This window comes from Manis pentadactyla, chromosome 6 (assembly GCF_030020395.1).
Source record: "Manis pentadactyla isolate mManPen7 chromosome 6, mManPen7.hap1, whole genome shotgun sequence".
Lineage (NCBI taxonomy): Eukaryota > Metazoa > Chordata > Mammalia > Pholidota > Manidae > Manis > Manis pentadactyla.
The window spans coordinates 119,134,523-119,156,040 of record NC_080024.1 but is presented as its reverse complement, the minus strand read 5'-3'; the positions used below and the strand labels follow the sequence as shown (position 1 = coordinate 119,156,040).

Here is a 21,518-nt window from a genome sequence, read left to right as displayed (position 1 = left end):
ACGGTTGCAGCAGAGGCGCGTCCCATAAACAATGACTCATTAGGCCGTCAGCCACAGCGTGTCCTAGGTTACGAGGAGGGAGCCCTCATTGCTCTCCATCTTTGACAGTAAGACTAGGAAACCTAGAGGGCAGTGGGGAAAACAGTTGAAATTTAAAGGGTGTGGAAACAGGGTAGAATTGACCCCACTCCACCGACCAAATGTGTATTTTCAGATTTTTTGAAAATGAAAGCGACCTCATTTAAATAACTGTAATGATGAAAAGCCAATTAAAATGAAACCATCAACTGATGAGAGTGAAAATGAGATGATATTTAGGGAGAGTTAGAAATAGTCATTCATTCACACATTCACTCAACAGATATCCACAGAGCACGTACTGTGTACCAGGGATCATGCTAGGTGATGGCGACGTAGCAATGCAGATAACAGACAGCGTTCCAGCCCTCACAGAATTTAACGTCAGAGCCAAGAAGCAACTGAACTAAAATCTCAGACTGCCACAGTGATGCCAGAGAGAGATAAAGCTGCAAGGAAAAACAGTTCACTTTCATGTGTGCTTTTTGTGTATTTCTGTCCATTTTGCTGAACCCCTCCAGAAATGTCAGCAGTGCCTGGGCAATTTGACCTTGTGGATATAAATTGTATTCCTTTCTGCTAGTAATGTGAGGAGCTCTGATTCCTGTTTTGCTTACAGAATTTCAGATTTGTGATTTCCAAATGTATAATGATGGGACATTTGAATCTGTTATTTCTCACTTCATTGGGGAACTGTATAAATATGACTTATGGTAGAAGAGCTGCTTAATATTTTTCCCTTGCATTTCCTTATCATTTTAAGTCAAGCAGATAAAAGATAACATTAGCAAAAGGTAACAGCTTGGTAAGAAAGGATTTAATCATTATCACCCTTCTCCATTCCTTTTCCAGGTCATGAGGATTCTACATGAGCTCAAGTGCCTGAGGGCCTCCTTTGCGGTGGGAGGAGCAGCAGCTCTGTGGCGGTGGCGGTCGGGTGGAGGTGGGCCGGTCGGGTGGGCTGTGGAGTAGCCTAAAGCCCGGCTGCAGGGGCAATTTGACTTGGAGACTGAGCACCCAGAGTCCCAAGCATCTCTTTGGAAAATCTAAAATCACATGGCATGATTGTGGCAAATCCCCTCAGTCGGCAATCTTGTAATAGAACAGAACACGTCAGCTCAACAGAATGTATATATTTTGGAGAATTTCATCTTAAATAGTGTTGTCATCTCATTTACAGGTAGATTCTAGGAAGAAGAATGGTTGAATCCTGGGCTGAAAATCCCTGAATCCCATATTACAACACACATTGCAGAAGTGGCTGGGTACACACACGTGTACCCGGGCTGCAGACTCTGTACACCAGGAACCTTGGAAGCACTTGGACTCACTGTTCCAGTGAGCTGGAAACACGCTAGAATATCAGCTAGTGGGTGACATCCTCTCCCCAGGATTTTGGGTTTAAGAGGCAGAGCACAAACTCTCCATCTTTGGCATAGCCCCTTCCAACCTCACAACTTACTATTTTCACACCGACTACAAGATTGACTGAAGCTTCATGGCCAAAAAACTTCTGCTGGTAAGAGCCTGGCCACAAAATAGGAAAATCTTAGTAGTGAGAAGGGTTTCTTTGTTGTGGAATTTTCTCTTGCTACACTATTTCTTTCCTGTAGCCTAAGTGGCCTACTGTACTCTGACAGAAACATGAGGTGTAGACCAGAGTGAGTTATTAGTGAATTAGGTGATGCTGAAGGTCCCTTTCTGGTTCCCACCACCCTCTGGTACTATGTTCTAAAAAAACTCAACATGTAATTTTACATGCAGCAGTCTGTGTGGACAGAAGGAAGCCCATGTTTTTATCTTTACGATGTAAACATGAAAGCTGTTACTCATAACCTGACAGCATACTCCCACCAAATGACATCCAAGAAGTGGACAAGAGGAATAGGGGAGCTTCAGGTGTGTTTGGGAAGCCCCCAGGAACAAAGCACGTCTCTGGTGATCTAAGGTGGACAACTGCAAGCAGGATGGACAGGAAAGTTCTTAAAAGGCTACCTTAGAGTTCTGCTCTGAGAAAGTGGACAGAGTCTATGTCCCACTCGTGTCCATTTCCTCCATGCTACTAGGCAGCTTCCATTAACAGTGACAGCCCCTGCCAAATAATGTTCTTGTATTTATTCCATCAAGAGAAAAAAGATAACCTTTGACATGCCCCTGGTTTCACCAATATTGTCTCTCATCTGTCTGTTTTCTCATTTACTTGTTTGCTTGTTTTGTTTTTTGGATTCCACATAGAAGTGAAATCATCTGGTTCTCATCTTACTCTGACTTATTTCAATTAGCATAATATCCTCTAATTCTATCTATGTTGTTGCAAATGGCAATATTTCATCCTTTTTTCTGGCTGAGTAGTATTCCCTATCATGTACCACATCTTCTTTATCCACTCATCTGTTGATAGGTACTTTGGTTGCTTTCATATCTTGGATATTGTAAATCATGTGGTAATAAACAGGGGTGCATATATCTTTTCAAATAAGAGATTTTGTTTTCAACTGGTAAATTCCTAGAAGTGGAATTACTGGACTGGTAATAATACTATAGGTACTGGTATGTGGACCCAGAGCATCTGGGAACCTGTTCTGCGTCACCATCCTGAGAACTGAAGAATATTTCTTATGCCTTCCTTTTCCCTAGTAGCAGTAAGATAAGGTAAGTCTGTAAATTCAATGGGTCTGTTGGAAATAAACCTTAGTTTAGGTCTTATGTGCCCTCAGTCTTTGGCATCCATGCCATGTTACCATTGCTTTTTGTCTGTTTATTCCAGCTCTTTTTTTCAACCAAGTCTCAGTATAAAAATGGAGTGGGAGGGGGCAAGGGGCAGAGGGGAGGACCTTTTATCCCTTGTCTGTTTCCTCTTCAGCAGTAACCACAAAAGCTTGAAACAATTTCAAATGGGTTGGGAGTGTGTGTGTGTGTGTGTGAGTGTGTGTGTTGTGTTTGGGAAAAAGGGTAAGAGGAAATCTGAGAGACTTGATTCCTCTGTAGCCTGGGTAAAGCATGGGGAAGCATCAGGTACAGAAATCACTGATGGTGGCAGGGGAAAGGGGGACAGATGGGCCAGTGCTTGCGGGTCATAGAAGCAAAGGGGAGAATAAAATTGAGCCTGAATAGATGGGAGAAATATCTGGGGAGACTTATCCTGGTGGGAGACTCCCAAAAGCCTGCAGCCCAGTCCCCATGCTCAGGCCATGGCAGGGAGCATTCTCCTTGTCATCACCTTCTGCTGTGAGGTCTGAGTGAAATACTGTACATAGAATCTCACCCAGAATACTGTAAAATATGTAAATGCTAGGAGGTGATATTCTGCAGTTACTGACTAGTATGAAAATAGTTTTGACTATAAAGGTAATAGTTAATAATACCAGTACTAGCAGGTGACATTTCTTGAGCACTTCCCACAGGCCCAGCACTGTATTAAATGCTTTATATATATTATCACTTAATTGTCACAATACTAATGAAGGTCCTTCTGGAATATTCATTTCTAGATGAGGACATTAAAGTTCACATGGCTGAGTGACCTGCACAAGGACAAGTAGCTTTTGGGCGCTGTGCCAAGGCCTGAAACCCAGTGCTTTTCCCCTCATTGCACTCGCTCTTTTTCTAGTTTGTGCAGTGTTTATTATTATAGGTCAAGTTAAATTGGCCTTTAGTTATTGAGGTCTTGTGACATGTCTGCCTAATTGATTCTTGCTTTTAAAATTTGATCCTGGGGAATCTTACATGTATATGGATTCCTGTGGGTGGAAAATGAGAAGCACAGTCTGTGCTGTGGCTGGGGTGCAAAAACCAAAGCTCTCAGGAGGCTCCAGGGTGGCTGTGGCTAGATGCAGACTTCCAGAAAGGTGTCTGGTGATGTAATCCTTCTCAGGGCCCAGGGACCAACGCTGCTGCTCTCCTCCCAAATCACATAATTCTTGCTGAAGCCCAGGGAAGATGAGAAAAGTCACCCCTTGGGAGAGCTGGAATAGACAGTCATGTTCCAGCTCAATCCATTCCATACGGACCAATCTGGGTTTTTCTTGGAGGAAGGCTTAAGATTGAATTTCTCAGTGAGTCTAACCCAGACCTTTTTTGCATTTGTGGCTGTGAGAAAAGTGGAAGAGACTGATGTTTTTTTAGCTTCCTCAGTTCCTTTAAAAAAAAGATCCTGGCACTCTTGACTTCCAAAGGCACAGATTTACCTTTTTCTTGAATAATCTCAGCCTCCCACCCCCCACCTTAGACCCTCCCCTGCTAGTGTTTAAGATGTCAACTCTCACAGCTGCTTTGGGTCTCCTGAAGCACAGCTGCCCTGCTGGGTGCTCTCCTCAGGCTGTTAGCCAAATTCCTGAGCAACAAGTTGTGGTGTGCCTTTCTCTCCCTGAGGACAGGTGCAGAGGGAGCCACAGGACATCTGTTGGGCCAGCAGGCATAGAGCCACTTGCCCTGGGGGCCTTGCGAGGTTCATCTTCGTAGGTAACTTAAAGTCTTCAAATGTTCTATCTTGATGCTTGGTCACTCTTTAGTAAGGAAATAGTCTTATTTTGGTTTCTGCTAATATGCTCTTCACATGGAGTATTTAAAAAGTAGAAAGCATTCTGTGTGTCTACTCACAGGCACAGGCTCACACACACACAAACATTTCTAAAACTGTCTGGCCCCTCCATACCTCTGACCCGTACTCCTCGATGGTGATGGCTACAGGTCTGGTCTCAATACCTGTTATCCTGTCTTAGACCTGACACTTCACTTTCTCCTCTCTGTGTGTTGTGGGTGCTGGGGTCTTGAAGCCACGATGCCCCCACGCCTGCTTGGGCATCTGCACAGCCTGCCCTCTCTCCATCAAAGCGAAGGTTATTCAGAGGTGAGTTTTTATCAGTTTTGCTCCATTGGTACAGTGTGTTGCATATTTTCACATCCATTAAAAGCAAAGCAGGAGGAGGAATAAGTCAAATTCAAGCTTGTACAATTCAGTCGTCTTGAGAGCTCTGGGTTGGGTTAGGGAGGGAGCTGACGTGATACTCCCATGGTAGGAGGAGGCCCCAGGAGCCCGAGAACGTGCTGTAAAGTTCTCCCATTCTTTGTGCCTGTATAGAACTGTGGTCATCTTGGATTCAGAGGGACTTTTCAAACATTTAGGGGGAGATCATCCCACATACAGCTTTGTTCCTGGTACACCTGAACTTCTGGTGTGTAGTAGTCATAAACATGTAGTTCATAAGCGCATTCTGGCCAGCAGCCCAACCAGGGTCTGGGGCACTGACAGTGTTACCCCGAAGGGAGCTCCCCAGCCCTCATCAGAAACTCAGCTGGGCTGAGCGCTGCTCATGCCTGGGGTGGTCCGGGCATCCTTATCCTTCATAGCAGTGTATAAAGAGAATGCCTTGGCCACAAGTACCATATGGTGAGATTTTATGAGTCTCTGATATTTTATTTTATCCATAGAAATGAAAAAAATTCACAAAAAGAAAAAAGAAAAAACCTATTTTATAGCATATTGATTCTCAACCATAATTTCCCTATGTGGCCCAAAAGCCTTAGTGTGAGGAGCATCTAGGATATAAGATCATTAAGGAAGAAACAGTACAGAGTCAGGTAATAGGTGAAAAACAGAATAGAGAGTGTCTGACTGCCAACCTGGAAGGTTCTGAGCACTCACTTATACTCTGGAGATGTCCCGTCCAGCCATTTCCATTCATTTTCTTGCTCTGAGTCCGTGAGGCCGATCCAGTGGCTATCTCTCCCTACGATCTGCCTTTTTATCCATTGCTGAAAAATAAACCGATGACAGTGTGTTACTATTGCTTGGAGCAGATGTCTGGGGGACTTTCTTCCCCCAACATTTAGAAAAAAGGACATTTTAAAAGAGGATGAGAATCAGGACATGTAAACTCTATTTGTTGTTCCCTTTTTCACTGCATGTGTTTTGTTTTGTACTTTTTTGGGCCTTTGACACTTTTTCCTATTAGAAGTTTTAAGTGATACTGAAGTGATGCTGTCCCTCTTCTAAATTACCCCGTTGACTCAGTGAATTTCATCAGGCTTCCTCCTTTTCTATCACCCGTCCCTCCCATGTGACAGTAACAGTAACAGCGACGGCATTATTGAGCTCTCCCTCTGGACCAGGTCCAGTGTCCAGTGTGTTGCACACCAGATGTCCTTAAGCCTTAACAGAAACCTACATCACCAAGGTAGTAAGTGGCTGAGCTGGGTTGGGTCAGGTCTGTATTTTCTAAAGCCCAGGCCCCTGAACACATGCTCATTGCCAGTCAGTTATTGTGGGAAACATCTGTTTTCCGGGTTGTGCCTTCCAGGGACACTTAGGGAAGGGGAAAGAGGTCACTGGAGCAGTGTGGTACCAAAAAAAGGGCACTGGCATTGTTACTACTTTAGTCTCAGCTCTGCATTTACCTGTTGTTCCATGAATAAAGCAGTTAAGACTTTCAGGACCTCAGTTTTTTTACCTGTAAAGTGGATTAATAATACCCCTCGGTTCTAGGGTTGTTGTGAGGTTAAAAGGCAAAAAGTACGTGGCCCATGGGAGGGGCCCAGTGAGCAGTCATCGTCAATATCTTACGTGGGCTGCGCCCCCAGGGCCTCCACTCCTCCTGACCCTGCTGAGACCACTTCTGGTCCCTTGCACCCCCACCCCACTGGTGCTCATGCCTCTCTCCCCACAGGTGTCTGGTGCCCAGGCCTCTCTTTGGTATCGTGGTTCTTTCAGCTGCCGGGAGGAGTCACACATCTCCAGGTGTGAAAAAACAGCATCTCCAGGGGAAGCAAGAGGACGTAATTCCCATGCCATGAACCCTCCTGTCATTGCATGAAGCCAAATCTCCCTCCTGCAGCCTTCTGGTTTATGTAACTGAATTCTTGGTATCTGTGAATCCCCAGTAAGGAAGCAAATTCCAGATGTTAGCTATCCTTAAATCACAGTTTTTCCCAACTAAGTATGCTGCAAACATACCTGTTCTTCTCTTGTGTTTATGAAAACGAGATGTGAGGATTTGTCCTCACAGGAAAGTTTTGCATCCTCAAAAATTTCTTTCTCAACCGAAAAATAGTAACATTTGTCTGTGAAGTTCTTCCAGTGAGGTGGGCAGCCTGGGAATGCAAAGGTTTAAAATAATATTTTAAAACAAAACAGAACACAGAAAGCTCTGTGCCTTTCTTCAGCTCTGCACCAGTGGGACAGCCAGGGCCTTGCTCCCCTGGCAGGCCGGGGCAGCCCCAGCACTGCAGCCGAGCCCCTGACTCCCCTTCACGGATGTTCCGGGAGCGAAGACAAGCTGGTGGGTGGACTGCAGAACACACAGCAGCCAGACCTATGTAACCTGGACACTGTCTATGCAGGGTCTTTGCTCCTCTGCTTCTGGATTAGTCTTACAATGAGAGAAATAACAGAACCAACAACACAGGCACAGATGCTCAACGTCAGTCTGGAATCATGTGAAACCTGTAAACAGCTGGACGGGAGACCCAGGACCACAGCTGGGCTCATGGAATAGGAACGATGGCCTGAATCGTGCTGAAGGAAACCCAGTGGAATCAGGTGTGGGCCAGAGGAGAGGAAAAACGGGGCTGGCGGCTCACCAAACATTGAGGGTTTTGCCAAAGGCTGAATTATCAAAGGACTAGAAGAACCACAACGCCTTTCCCAAAAGAAATACAGTCTGGGCTTCAGTAATGGAGTGTTCCATCTGCACATTACTGAGGGACACCCATCCCCAGGGGAAGGGCATAACATGAGGACAGGACATGTCGAGGGTGGCCAGCCTCGGACTTTCATGAAGGAAATGTTTGTCCCCGAGGGCCCCACTCAGCTAAACAAACAAATGCCAGAGAGACTGACAGTGTTTGGAGAACCGCATGCCTCGGTGGCGCCACCTAGAGTGTGAGAGCAGCCTGGTGCCTTCACGGCCAAGTTAAATGGGGCAACGGGGTGCATGGGGCTGCATGCTGGGGGCAGGCCTGGCTGTGAGCACGCCCACCACCCCTGTCCCTGGGATGAAGCAGCCCACACTTACCATTGGCCTCCGGTGCTGAGGTTGGCTCATTCTGCAGGGCCAGGGGCATCGCTGCCCCCGATGGGCCTGGGGGACCGGGGGGGCCTTTGGGGCCTGGCATGCCTGGTACCCCAGGCAAGCCCGGTAGTCCCCGCGGTCCAGGCACCCCGGGTTCCCCCACAGTGCCTTGCAGTCCCTGGAAGCCAGGAGGGCCCTGGGGGCCGGGGAGTCCATCCTTGCCTGGCGGGCCTGGGGGGCCTGGGTCCCCACTGGGACCCTGAGGGCCGGGCTTCCCGGGGGATCCTCGGGAGCCTTTGGGGCCCTGCAAGCCTTTGGAGCCTTTGCCGCCGCGCTCTCCGGGGGGGCCTACTGGCCCGGTAGGGCCCCTCTCTCCGGCAGGGCCGGGAGGGCCAGGCTCCCCCTTTTCTCCTTTCTGTCCTTTGTTGCCAGTGGGACCAGGGGGTCCCTGCTGTCCTCTGTCACCTTTTGGACCCCTGGGGCCAGGAGGACCTAAGACATAAAAAGATGTGAAATGGAATAAACATAAATTCCATGTGAGTGAAAGGGAGGAATTTATCTTACAAAGTCTCTAATGAAAAAAAAACCAAGATGCACAAAATGTATACATTAAGGAGCGCTTCTTGTTTTACCATACCATTCCTTGCTGATTTGTTTTTTAAACAAAAACATTTCTTTAGTAAGCTCACCCTCCCGCTCCAAGCATTTGGAATATATCTTAAGGGCACACAACTTCTTAGTACCCATTGATGTTTTAGGGCAGGGACATCGTGCAGACCCTGTAGCACGTGACTCACACCACCAACTTGCATCCTCTTAGTCGTCTGGGGCTGTTCTGTCACCAGCGGAAAAGCAGTGCAGATTGGGACTGGGATTCCCTCCTACTTATTTCTGCTTCTTTTCATTAATCTGACGAGTATTCATTAGTGGCCTGGTATATGACAAATCCCGTGTCAGGTGTTGTGAGATAAAGGCTTGAATCAGACACGGAAGGCCCTGAGTGTTGTGAGCACTGCCCCATTACTGCCTTCGCTCTGAAGCCCTGGCCTCTTCCTCTCTGCTGCCTCCCACCTGGCGCTCCTGTCCCCTCCACGGGCACTGTGGGGACATGGCTGTCCTTAGGGCTGGGGAGGGGTATCACTTTTTCGAGTTTGTTAGCCTAACAGTCACACAGGGAAGGTGGATAGAGAAGGTAGACCATGTAACTGACAGCGGAGGAAAAACGGACACAATTTGATTTCCTCTAAAGGAGGAAAAGGGCATTTCTCCCTTGAAAAGATGGTGGTGGGGAGGAGAAGGGAGGAAGAACGAAGGAGGCAGTAGCTGCTCATCTCTTTTCATCCCATAAAGCAGCTCATTTCACCCTGGAATAAGTTCTCAGGGGTGACAAGGAACGTCACAGATACACCACAACCAGGATTTGTCATCTGAGTTACAGTTTTCGAGGTACTTTCACATACGTATGTCACCTGACCTTCATCTGTGACGTATTATTCCCACCGCATGTTTGAGGACACGCAGGGCCGGAGATGCCAAGCTCTTTGTCCCAGGTCCGCTACCAGGACAGACGTGGTCAGGAGAGTAAGACATGGACAACCACAGTCGTGTCATGAAGCTGGGATTGCAGTTAGCCTTGAAAGGAATGTGTCTAGGAGGACACTGTTCTCAAATATTCCATTCCCCAGAATCTAGAGCTTCTGAGATCTTACTCTTCCACAGGAGCAAGTAAAAGAGTCCCTCACTCACCCTGGCTGTGGAAGCAGAAAGCCTTTCAGGCTGGATGGGCACAAGTGCTGGGGAGACCAAGGGCAGTGGGCAGGCCTCCATCCTGTCTGCTTTATCCCCATGCCTCCCCTGTCCTTGCCCTGTGGCTGGTCAGGACAGTAGTGTGAAGCAGCTCTTCCCACCTCAGGGGGACCACTCTGCCTTGCCTTGATTGGCGTCCACTGTACCCCGACACTATCCATGCCCCCAGCTCCAGTCCACCCATCTCTGCTCTCTCTCAGCAAGAGCCTGGGCCCTGGACTCAGCTTCCCTTATTTAAGACTAGCCATAATGTCAGCCATGGATTTCCTGGCAGGACCCACCACTGAGCTGGAAGAGTTCATGTCAATGGCTGGGACTAGCTTCAGTGTGTTCCTTCTCTGGTGATCTTCTCCGTAAGTGCCAGACTAGCCGACTTAGAGACGAAGCGCCCTCTCCTCACCCCAACTCCCTGACTTCTGCCACCAGCTCTCGTTGGCTCTTCCCCATCATTGGCTCTCCTGGGTCCTCGTTTCCATCACACAGCCAGGTAGTGCATCTTCTCTGGGATGTCCTGCCGGCACCTCCAACCTGGCACGCCTACAACGGACCCACCTTCCCTTTGCTGCACGTCTGTTGTCCATCACCCCTGTGTCGTTACACAACCCCAGCCACCTCTTCCTTCCCATTACTCACTGTGACCCTTGTGTGGTGTTCTGTCTCTCCCTCCCTCCCTCTATCCCCTTTTAGTAGATATTGAGATATTTATAGTAACCTCTTAAGTGTTCTTCTTAGTCCTCTCCATTCAGTCCTCTGCATCTTTCCCACATTTGTCTTCCTTATGCACAACTCTGATCTCCACTTGCTCCAGAACATTCAAGCCCCTACTTGATCATCTGTATCAAGGCTTTCATGACCTGGTCTCACACATGTTTATTCCACTCTCGTCTGTACTTTGACATGTCTTCTTTAGAATTTCCTCTGCCCAGAGCCATCTGGAAAATTCCCGTTCACCCACCATATAATCCTTCCAGGTCACTCCAGATGGAAGTTTTCCCTTCTTCTCTAATCTTTTAGTCCTTGCTTGTTCTTTCAGGATGCTTCCCCATCTAGCAGCTAGCAGCATCTGGCACATAGTCATTATTCAGTGAGTGTTACCAAATCAGTGCACATCACAGGTCTTAAAAGGTCCAGCATGCTAATGCCAACACTTTGAGCCCCAGGAGAGACCAGAAGGGAGGATTTTTAGGGAATGGTGACCTGCCTGGTGTGCCTCACCTTATCCTAGGAAGTAGAGCCCCCTCAATCTATGCCTCAGCAGCCTGGCTGCCACTGTGGAATGACAATGGCGAGACTTCTCTTTCCTGACTCTGCTCACATTTAAGTATTGTGGCCTCATCTGCAACATGAGCTTATTTTTGGTTTAACCTGAGGAGGCACATTAAACAGCTGAGACTATGTAGTAAAGATAGGGAAGATAGGTTTTACTGCCTGATTATCTCCTTTAAAAATGTATCTTAGTGGGTAACTGAGAACTAGCATCCTAGAGATTAACAGTAGGGAAGGTGGTGTGTGCACTCCCCCAAAATGGATAGAGCATTATGGTGGAACAATACTGACAATAGGCTAAAACAAAACAAATGCAAACTTTTTTTGGAAAAACAAGGTTATTCTGGAATAAAAATAGAAGTATCTTTTCTTCTCAGCTATGTTTTATTTTCTGTGTTTAAGCCTTTAGAAATATAACTAATGAAGATCTGCTAGGAAATTCAAGTGCTTTCGAAATTCTTTATCCTTATTCTCCTTACAAATTGTGCAAATAATCAGTGCTTCTCAATCACTCACATCTGGAGCTGACTATACTTGCAAGTTACGGGAAGTGAGTTCACCCACACTCAAGAAATAGCGACCACTCTGGAGCTTTCCTCTCTGATCGGATAGACCGATGCGGCAGGGAGTTCTGTTTCTGCCAGAATACCTTCCTCTGCTTTCTGACAATCCCAAAGACACATAACTCTCTCGTCCTCTTCTGACACGAATCTGAGACCTCCTCTCCCTGGGATAACTTTTCAGTCGTCTCATTCCTTTCTGGGTTTGGGTGGCTTATGGTGTCCAGCTATTTCCCTCTGAACTGGAAATGTTTCCTGAATGTTCTTACTCCACATAGAAGCTGTGGCTTAAGAACGGCATCAAACGTAGATGCCATGGTCAGCGCAAAATACCAGCAGATGCTAATGTCTAGATCTTGTGAAAAAAGGGAAGAGATATTGGGAGAAAATGCAAAATTTTGCCTTTGATAAAAGTCTAAAATCCTACTTGTGATGTAGTTCCCAGCTGGACTGGCATAAAAACTGAATTTTTCATATGAAGTGCTACATCCATTACAAATAGGTTATCTCTCTCTTAATAAGATACAGTTGAATATTGATGGCTGTGGATAAACACCTGCAAGTACACTGTTATGGATGTGTCTTCATCGACAGCTGCCCAGCCTCAGGAAAACCATCTGGAGCTACAGCAGGAAGCTGGCACCCTGCCTTCAGGTGCTGGGCTGAGTGAAAATGTACCCTGTGTTTCCCATACATAAGGGGATTCATTCATATACTCTGCTCACTCAGACAGCACTTTGCTCATAAAGACCTAGACATTTGCTGTTATTTGTTTTTAAAAATGAGAAAAAACCTACAAGTGTTTTAAAAGTCAGCACTGGATTCCCATAGGAAGTTGTTTATCAATACCAGAGGTATAGCTTCCCCTAGGACCTGGGGTCTGGGTTGCCTGCAAGCATCTGGATGAGCCCAGCCTTTTAGGTCTTACTTACATCTTTTATTAGGCAGCTGTTAAAGTGAAAATGAAATTAAATATAAACTTCTCTTAGTGCCTCAACACTGAAAATACTGAGATAAATGACATGGGAGTGTTTATGAGCTTGTGCAGTGACAACTCGAGTTCAGAGCCGAGAAAACGGTAGTGCTGGCTGTGGGGAGGGAGGCTCACGCGACGCCCACGCAGAAGCAAGTTTGAGATCTGCTTTCAAGGCCGAGCGGCGGCTCCCTGGCTCAGGATTCTGAAATGCCAGCACACCCGTGCTGCTGGCGGAGCCCATCGCAAGCTCCAGAAATGCCCGAGTGTGACCTAGATCAGAACTCGGAGCAGCCAGCAAAACCTCTTCCCCATGTGCCCATGCTCCAGAGGCGGAAGCCCTGAACGCCTGAATCCTCCGCACGAACGAACAGGTCAAAGCGGGCGGAAGACCCGAATCACCGTGCCGGCAACTGAATGGCAGGCCTGCCCAAGGGCTCAGCCCTGCGTCCTGCCCCTGAGGTCTGTTTCCAATTTGTTTTCTAACAAAACAGAAAGTAGAGAAACCACTTAATTCATACTGCCATCCAAAATCTTAGAGACTCAATTTTAGAACCACTAGTGGTAAGGTTGGAAGACAGAGAAAAACAGTAATATAATCTGACACATTTTTCTTCTCATTTAAAAATCTCCTTTGCATGCCATTAAACATTTACTAAACACCTAGAATATGAGGAAGTCATTCTGCCTCACTGAGGTGAAAGGGAATGCAACAAATTAAAGGGAAACCTAACAGAGGTTATCTGGCAATCGTTTCTGAAGAATAATTTGATTCTTGCCGTCATGTTTAAGACAGGCTTCTGGAAAGCCATGGTAGTGCCTGTTCACAAAGATGGTATATTTAAACCATCATTTCTCACCAACTGGCCTGTCTGCTTCTATGCCTGAGAACACCTGCTCTCAAGGATCCCTAGACAAGCAGTCTTGTGTGGGGAAGTGTATCGCCCAGGGGGTGTGTTCAGTGGGAGAAATTAAGGCCTCCAGCCTGATCCACTTTGCTTTGTCTCCTGTCCTGCTTTGTCCCATCCTTTCAGCCTTCCTATGTATCTTGCAGGGTCCAGTTCAAATGTCTATCCTTTATGGAAGCCTTAATGACTGCATTCCTGAAGTAAACTCTCCTGAATTTTAACCTCCCCCAACCCAACGTCCGTGCTCTTACGTCCTCACAGAACAGCGATGTGGCATTTAGAAGCACAGGTGTGGGAGTCCGAGACCCGAGTGCAGAGCGCTGTCTGCATTTACTAGCTGCCTGACCTTGGACAAGTTACTCAGGCTCTCTGTGCCTCAGTTCCCTCCCCCACAAATGGGGGGTGCTGATAACTCCTACCTTGAAAAGAGGTAACAATGACAGCAGACAGTTTATCCAAGTGTGCAGCAGCAGGACTGGCATATTGCAGGTAACTAACATGGATTACCAAATGAATGAAAGCTAGCTGTCCACCGCATCTGAGTCTGATTCCTCTCCTGTGCTGGCTGCCAGGAAGCCAGCAGTAAGTTCTTTTGGACCAAAATCAAGCTTAACCCAGCCTTGCAGTTTTATTCCTTGCTCACATGAGGCTGTTGTTCTCCACTGTGAGTACTGGCAGGTGCTACAGCGCATGGGAAATCTTGATAGAACTGAGCTCACCCTTTGGTATGAATATTAGGTAGCCCTCTGCTAGGCACTGCACTACATGCTTTATTTACATTATCTCATTAAATTCTCTGACTCTAAAAGGTAGACACAGACAAGGAAACTGAGGCAGAGAAAGGCCGAGGGGCCTAGTACTTGTATCCACATCTGTGGATCCCAGAGCTCTTGTCCTGGGAGGGGCAGGGCTGACCTTGAGTCCACCTCTAAGACTCCTGCATGGGGAGACCTGCTTTTCTCATCTGTACTGCTACCATCCCATTTCATGCCACAGCCTCTTGCTGGTCCCCTGCCTCTGCAATTGCTTCCCTGGGGTCCCCAACACCCAGAAAGACTTTTTAGAAATGTAAATCAGGTCAAGTCGCCACTTGCTTAAAACCTTCCCCTCACACTTGGAATGAAACCCCAACCCCCTGTGCTCACAGATCCCCCTTTCGCAGGGGCAGCAAGGGACAGGGAGGGGGGTGTGCACTTTTAGTGATTATTGATGGCGTTGGCAGCTTGGGCTTTGATCCAGACGACCTGGGCTCAGATCCTGTTTAGCTCCTTACCATTTGTGCAGATCTGAGCAAGTTCATTACACCTTTCAGCCTGAGTTTCTTCATCTATCAATCTTGTAAGTATCTGTCTTACAGAGCTGTTGTGAGAACTCACTGAGACGGTTTGTGAAAAGCCATCAGTATACTCACACTCAATATTAACTAATAAAAATAACCAGAATAATGGAAACACTAACTAGTTTAAAACCAGGATCTGAATCTTCAGTCATGAGCTTTTCATATCCTTCCTTAGCTGACAAGCCACATTGTCTATAAACTATGTCAGAAGTTTCCTTGTAGAAGATAAGCAAATGACTGAACTAATGAAATAAAATGACTATGAAATTTCTTTTAGGTATTACAGTCCCAAGAGAAATTTAGAAAGCTCTTATTTTATGAGGTTGCACATCTGCTGATATCTGCCCTCATTCTGAATTTAGGTTGAAAAAGAATAGAAAAAAAAATTAATTAGGCACTGAAGAACTTTCTTATCCTTTGAAAGTCCATCCTTTATTCAGAGTATGACTCACACCTACAATATCCCTGACTTGGAATTGTCCGGTCCCTCTAGAGTTGGGATACCCACATTATTCAGCGAGGTCATTATATTTTCAGGCAACACCAATTTTCATAAGGAACATCATATAAAACCGAAGTTTATATTCCTTTAATGAATGCCCACTAGTCTTTGTTTGACCCTTTGGAACTCCTCAGATGTCATTTAGAATCTGTTCCACATTATAGCCTTTTAAATAGTCGTAGACAGCTGCCTTGTTTCCACTAAGAAATTTCTCCTAAAGGTTAAAGTTTTCAGGTCCTTTAATCCTTCCTCACAGCACACACTGTCTAGACCCCAACATCCTGGTCATATTTTCTCGACCATGCTGGCCTGTGAACATCCCTCTCACAGGGGCTCCCCAGAATACACATTCTCCTCCAGGGCTGGCTCTGCCATATGGAATGGGGTACGATACCACTTCCCTCATTTTGGATATCATAGTTTGTGTGTCATCAAAGGTCACATTAGATTCCCTGGCAGACACATTTACTTGTGTATAGGCAACTAAAACCACCATGCCTTTCATGCAACTTCCTTTAGGCTTTGCTGTCCCATCAACATTTGTCTGTTTGGTCTTTTCCATCTATGAGCAGGATTTCAGATGTATTCCCTATCTCATTTTGTTGGCATCTCTTTACTATTCCAGCCTCTCCAGATCATTTTGGATTACGATTCTATCATCTATTGGGTAGTATGTACAATTTTATGTCACACAAGTATTGGATTTCCAGGTCACCCACATCCTCATGCTAGTCACTGACAAAGCTGTTGAGCAGGACCCTGCCACCTGCCCTCTGTCATCTAGATCTGTATCCAGTTTCACAGGGGCTCAGGAGATACTCTTTGTACTCAGTCATTAAACCAGTGTGGCAGACACACCCTAGCATCACCCTCAATAAATTCATGCCCTTGTGAATCCCTTCCCCTTGAGTGTGGATCCTATGACTTGCTTCTACTGAATAGAATATGGCAAAGGTGATGAGATGTCTTTCCCTTGACTATGTTGCTTTATATAAGTCCCTGCTTTAGCAGACTGGAGTGAGAGACTTTCCTGCTGGCTTTGAAGAAGCTGCAGTGTTGTGAGATAGTCACATGGCAAGGGATTGGAGGTGGTTTCCAGGTGCTAAGAGTGGTCTCCAGTGAATAGTCAAAAAGAAAACAGGAACCTCAATCTTACAGTTGTGAGGAGATGAATTCTGCCACGAACCTGAGGGAGTATAGAAATGGATCTTTCCCCAGTTGAGCCTCTGATGAAACCTCAGCACCTCAGTGAGGCTACATCCTGGTGAGAGCCTGTGCAGAGGACCCATGGAAGCTGGGCCCAGACTCCTGACCAGCAGAAACTGTGAGATAATGGATATGGTCTTGAGCCACTGAGTTTGAAGTAATTTGTTATGAAGCTCAGAGAACTAATATAACCAGTAAGTCCACCTAACTGTGCTGTAATCCAGTACCTATTTCTCCAGTTTTTATCAGTGCCAAATGCCTTGGGAAAATCCAGATATGCTCTTTTCTTTCTCCTAGTTTAAACAATCTAATAACTTGGTTAATATGTGGAAATAAGATTAGAATCACCTGCCTTCTTCTTAGTGAACTCATTCTGATGATGGCTCCTTTTCCTGAAAACTCACAAATTATCCCTTTAATAATCTCTTCTCAGGCTTGAAAACAAATTACGCATTCTACATAGTGTGTGGAGTCCATCTTTATCCCCTTTTTGGAAACAAGGATTACTCCTCTTATAACCAGTCTCTTGATGCTCTAAGACCTTCTCAATTTTAAACTACCTGAGGGCAAAGACTATCTGGTCTGCTCTGTATACCCTGCAGTGCTTAGCACAGCATCTTCCACATTGTACTTTCAAGTTAAAACCTATGAAAATAGTTTATGACTGAAAAATACTATTAACATATGGTTACTGCAGATCTTCAATAGTAGACTTAATCTGAGTCAAGGACTGATTCTCAATGAGTCACACTGTTTCTCTCCTCTTTGGCCTTACAGTTACTATGATGACCAACATCCATCTGCCCATGACACTTAGAAATAGGGATCTTTTCATGGTAACTCTGACTTAAAAGAATTAATCATGCTTCCAAAGGAGCACAGTCTATAATGGCATCAAAATAGCTAGGCACTGAGAAAATCCAAACGAACCCATCTTTCATTCAAAACATATTTAAGAGTGCCTTTGGGCACTGTCCACACATTCTTAGTTACACCTCTTTTCAAGACAGGATGCTTAATTGCCCTCCCCCTTAAGTGTGGGTTGGACTTAGTGACTTATTTCTAAAGAACAGAATATGGTGGAAGTGACGGTAAATGATTTCTGAGACTGGGTCATAAAAGGCACTGTGGCTTCCTTCTTGCTGTTTCTCTTGGATCCCTTGCTCTGGGGGCAGCCAGCTGCCATGGTGTGAGAACACAGCAATTTCACACTGTGAGGAACCAAGGCCTCTTACCTACAGACAGTAAGGAATGGAGGCCTCCTGCCAAGAGCCATGGGACTGAGGCACCTTGGAAGCAGATTCTTAGCCCCTGTTAAGGCTTCAGCTGACTACAACCCAGTGACAGCTACTGAGCCAGAACCGCCCAGTTAAGCCACTCCTGACTTCCTGATCCACAGAAACTATGAAATAATATATGTTTACTGTTTTAAGTTACCAAGTGTTAGGGTGACTTGTTCTATGACTAATACACGCAATCCAGAATTTTCACTTGCCTTGTAGGATTGTAAAGTTCTTGATGAGCTGGCCATGCTTGGAGTCTACAAGTTTCATTTCTTCCATAATCACTGATAAGTTGGCTACTTCCGTGTCTAATCTTGACCTCATCAGGTCTTGTTGCATCCTGAGAGAAACAGAATCCAAACGGATGTTGGCCAATGTATTATTCAAGGAGGTCAGGTCATCTGTGTGTTTGGTCAGTGTATCCGTGCAAGTGGTCCTGACTTCATTCAGATTGCTGGTCAGCGTCCGCAGGTGGTGGGCTGTGTAGCTGATGTTGCTAATGATGTTCACAATGTCCGTCTCAAAGAGCTGGAAGCGTTCCTCCAGCTGACTGAACTTGATGGCTGTTCTGTTCTCCGCATCCTTATGTACGTCTTGCAGGTCTTTCAGGTTCTGCTCGTTGGCCTGTGAGGCTGTGGAGATGTTGTCCATCTGACCTGCGAATGAGCTGAGCTGGCTGTTCATATCCTCCAGGGTGTCATTGTTGGCTTTGGCCAATGCAGAGTTATTGGCCGCCAGCGTCTGTAAGCTCTGCACTTTCTCCTTCAGCCAATCAGTGTCCTTCTTGGCTTGAAGGAAAACCTGCTGCAGATTTTGAAAGTCATTCTTGATTCGCTGGATGGCTTGGCTTGTGTCATCCACAGACCGCTGCAAGTTAGTGATGAGGTTCCTCTGCTGCGCCTGCGTCAGGTTCAGGTTGTTGAGGTTCATGATGACTACGTTATGAGAATACATTTGGCTCTGCAGATTGCCCTGCAGCACACTGGTGTCTTGCTGCAAATTCGTGACATAGCCATTATACGCCTGGAGGGTTTTGTTTACAGTGGTGATGAGAAAAGAGTTATTCTCCAGAGTTTCTTTCAGTTGACTCTGTCTGTCCACCAGCACATCCCCATTAGCCTGTAACTTCTCCAGCGTATCTTTGTTCTTGCTGGTCTTTTCTGTAATCTCATGAAGTTGTTGCCGAAGATCCAGAATGTCTGATCTAAAGGTGGAGAGTTCTGAGTTGGTGCTTAGAGCTTTCTTCCCAGTTTGGTCCCCTGAAATAAGACACATTCATTACAAAGATTGGTGGTGTGAGGAAGTGGTCAGGTGAGGTTAGAGATCCGAAAAAGACTTAACTGGTATGTGCTGTATTTCAGATATAAAATTCATGATATAAACAGACTGCTCTGCATTAGTAAAATCCATGTATTTATTAAAACTGTGTCCTGGGGAATTAGAAAGGGTGCTGAGTACTAGGATTGACTAACTGGGGTAAACAGTTTTCTCAAAGAAGGAGGGGGAATTACCTGATTCTACAGCACTGTGCAGGGTGTCAAGAAGGAAATAACCTAGTGTTTGTTAAATTCACCAAAATTCCTTTAAAAAAAAATGAAAATAAAAACCAAAGGATAGGCTAGGCTGGAATCTTTATTTTTTAAAGTCACTTCTGTAATTGTTTTATGTAGTTTAAAGTATTTCAAACAGGAATATACTGAGCATTTTTAAAGAGCTTTTAATAAAGGGTACTTATGATTGCCTTTGATCAGGTTGGTCTAGATTTTGTTTAGCACATAAAATCTAAGTGTTCTGGGGGAGGCTCAATGCTAAAATCGGCCCTTATCTTTAAATTTAAAAGTCCTTAAATTAAATCATGAGGAAAGACTCAACACTAAACACAAGAATGTAATGTCCTTCTCACTGAATGTGTTTATATTTCGTTCATGTCATTCTAAAAGGTTGTGGTCCTTTATATAAAGTAGAGTTAGAGGATTAAGCTTACTGGCTTGTTCTTATTACAGATTACCTAATTTTTTCAGGTCACTTTCCACTGCTGTGAGCTTGTCATCATAGGTTTGGCGAGATGTCTCCATGCCACCTGTAACATTGTCCATTTTCTCTACAACTAAAATTTGGAAATCAGTGCGTTAGTACACACATCTGCTCATATTTTATTTTTCAGTTTCAACAAGAGACCATTTCATTTCATTACAAAATAAAGCAAGCAGACTGAAACAAAGAATGTAACATGAAATGAAGTAGGGGAGAAGGCCATTCTTTTAGAAAAATAAATAACTTACTTGTCAGAAAACCCAGTGGTAGTTTGCTTGGTTGAGAATTCCACATTCTTAACTGTTCTTACGACTTAGTGTTGCCTTGGATATTTTAAAAAAGTGTTTGGAGTGAATTTTTATGTATCCTGGAAATTCTCAGTCTGGATTATTTCCTATATTACCTTCCATAAAGGGAGGCATAACACTGTGATCCTTTACAAAACTCTGTCACTCATTGTGTCCCCTGACTCGCTGGCAGGTGGTACCTGCCTATCGGGCAGGAGAGCGCGTGACAAGGAGCACCTAGCTCACTTCCACACACAAAGTCCTTGCAGAAGGGATGCAAAGGCAAGAGTGTCTGCCATGAGGTCTGCTACTGAGGCCTGAACATTGGCTTCTCCTCAGTGACAAGTGAATCTGTAGTTCACCAGTTCCCAAGAATGCCTGAGTGGGTTTCCAAACAGTCACTTACCAAGATGACTTTTTTTTTCTAGTATTTTTTTGTCTGCAGATAGAGAAAGGTGGTGATACCATGTTCTTACTCATTCTCAGAAGGCAGTCATTCCCCATGGTTGGGAATACTAGTTTATCTTTCTGAAACATCTAATAAGAGTGCATTTCACCAGAAGTGATTCCTGTGAGATCCATCCTCTAGCAGCTTGAGATCAAGTCTGACTGCTCTTCTCTTGGTATCAACAGCTTTTTAAAAATAATGACCTTATTTTTTTTTAAGTGCAAATATGCTTTTTATATTAACTTGAGCCAGTGGATCCAGTTGATTTTATTCATGAAGCATTCCACCCACGCTTGACAGGGTGAGAAGATTCTCCTGGCTCCTGTCGAGAAGTGGAGTTCATTCCCAGTGTCTGACCTAACGTGAACTTGCTCTGTGACTGCTGGGCTCTCGCTCCAGCCTCCAGTCTGGCCATAGTGAAATGTGCGCATTACACCAAATGCTCCGAACCTTCCCAGGCGTTCTTCTCTCCACCTAGAATGTTCTTCCCTGACCTCTTCATCAAGCTAAACTCTACTTTCTCTTCATGACTCAGCTCATCACTTCCTGTGGGAAATCTTTGCTGAAGGGCCTCATGCAGAGTTATCCCGGCAAGCAACCCTTTCCCTAAAACTTACTTCACTGAGGCTGTTTACTCTAAGATTCTTTAAGGCAAGGAAATTTTGCATTCTTTCTTATTTCTAGCCCTTAGCTCAGTGTGTAGCACTTAGTAGGTGCTCAATACATTTTTATGCTGTTTTTGAAAATAAATGGGTATCTGCCTGCTGGCTGCTAAGGCCTGTGAAAAATCAGCCGAGGGAGAGGTTGTGCAAACAAACA

At 45.4% G+C, this 21,518-nt stretch overlaps 1 protein-coding gene across 1 annotated transcript in view; it reads right to left on the bottom strand.

Moving 5' to 3' along the window:
* The window catches only part of COLEC12 (collectin subfamily member 12), a 209,090-nt gene that overhangs the window by 24,695 nt on the left and 162,877 nt on the right, over nucleotides 1-21,518 (bottom strand). Inside the window, exons 4-8 of the mRNA XM_036905816.2 lie at nucleotides 19,939-20,037; nucleotides 18,143-19,189; nucleotides 8,091-8,579; nucleotides 7,031-7,167; nucleotides 5,723-5,832 (exon numbers count right to left, since the gene is read on the bottom strand). Of these exons, the coding sequence (XP_036761711.2) occupies nucleotides 5,723-5,832; nucleotides 7,031-7,167; nucleotides 8,091-8,579; nucleotides 18,143-19,189; nucleotides 19,939-20,037 (1,882 nt within the window). The remainder of the gene's footprint in view (nucleotides 1-5,722; nucleotides 5,833-7,030; nucleotides 7,168-8,090; nucleotides 8,580-18,142; nucleotides 19,190-19,938; nucleotides 20,038-21,518) is intronic.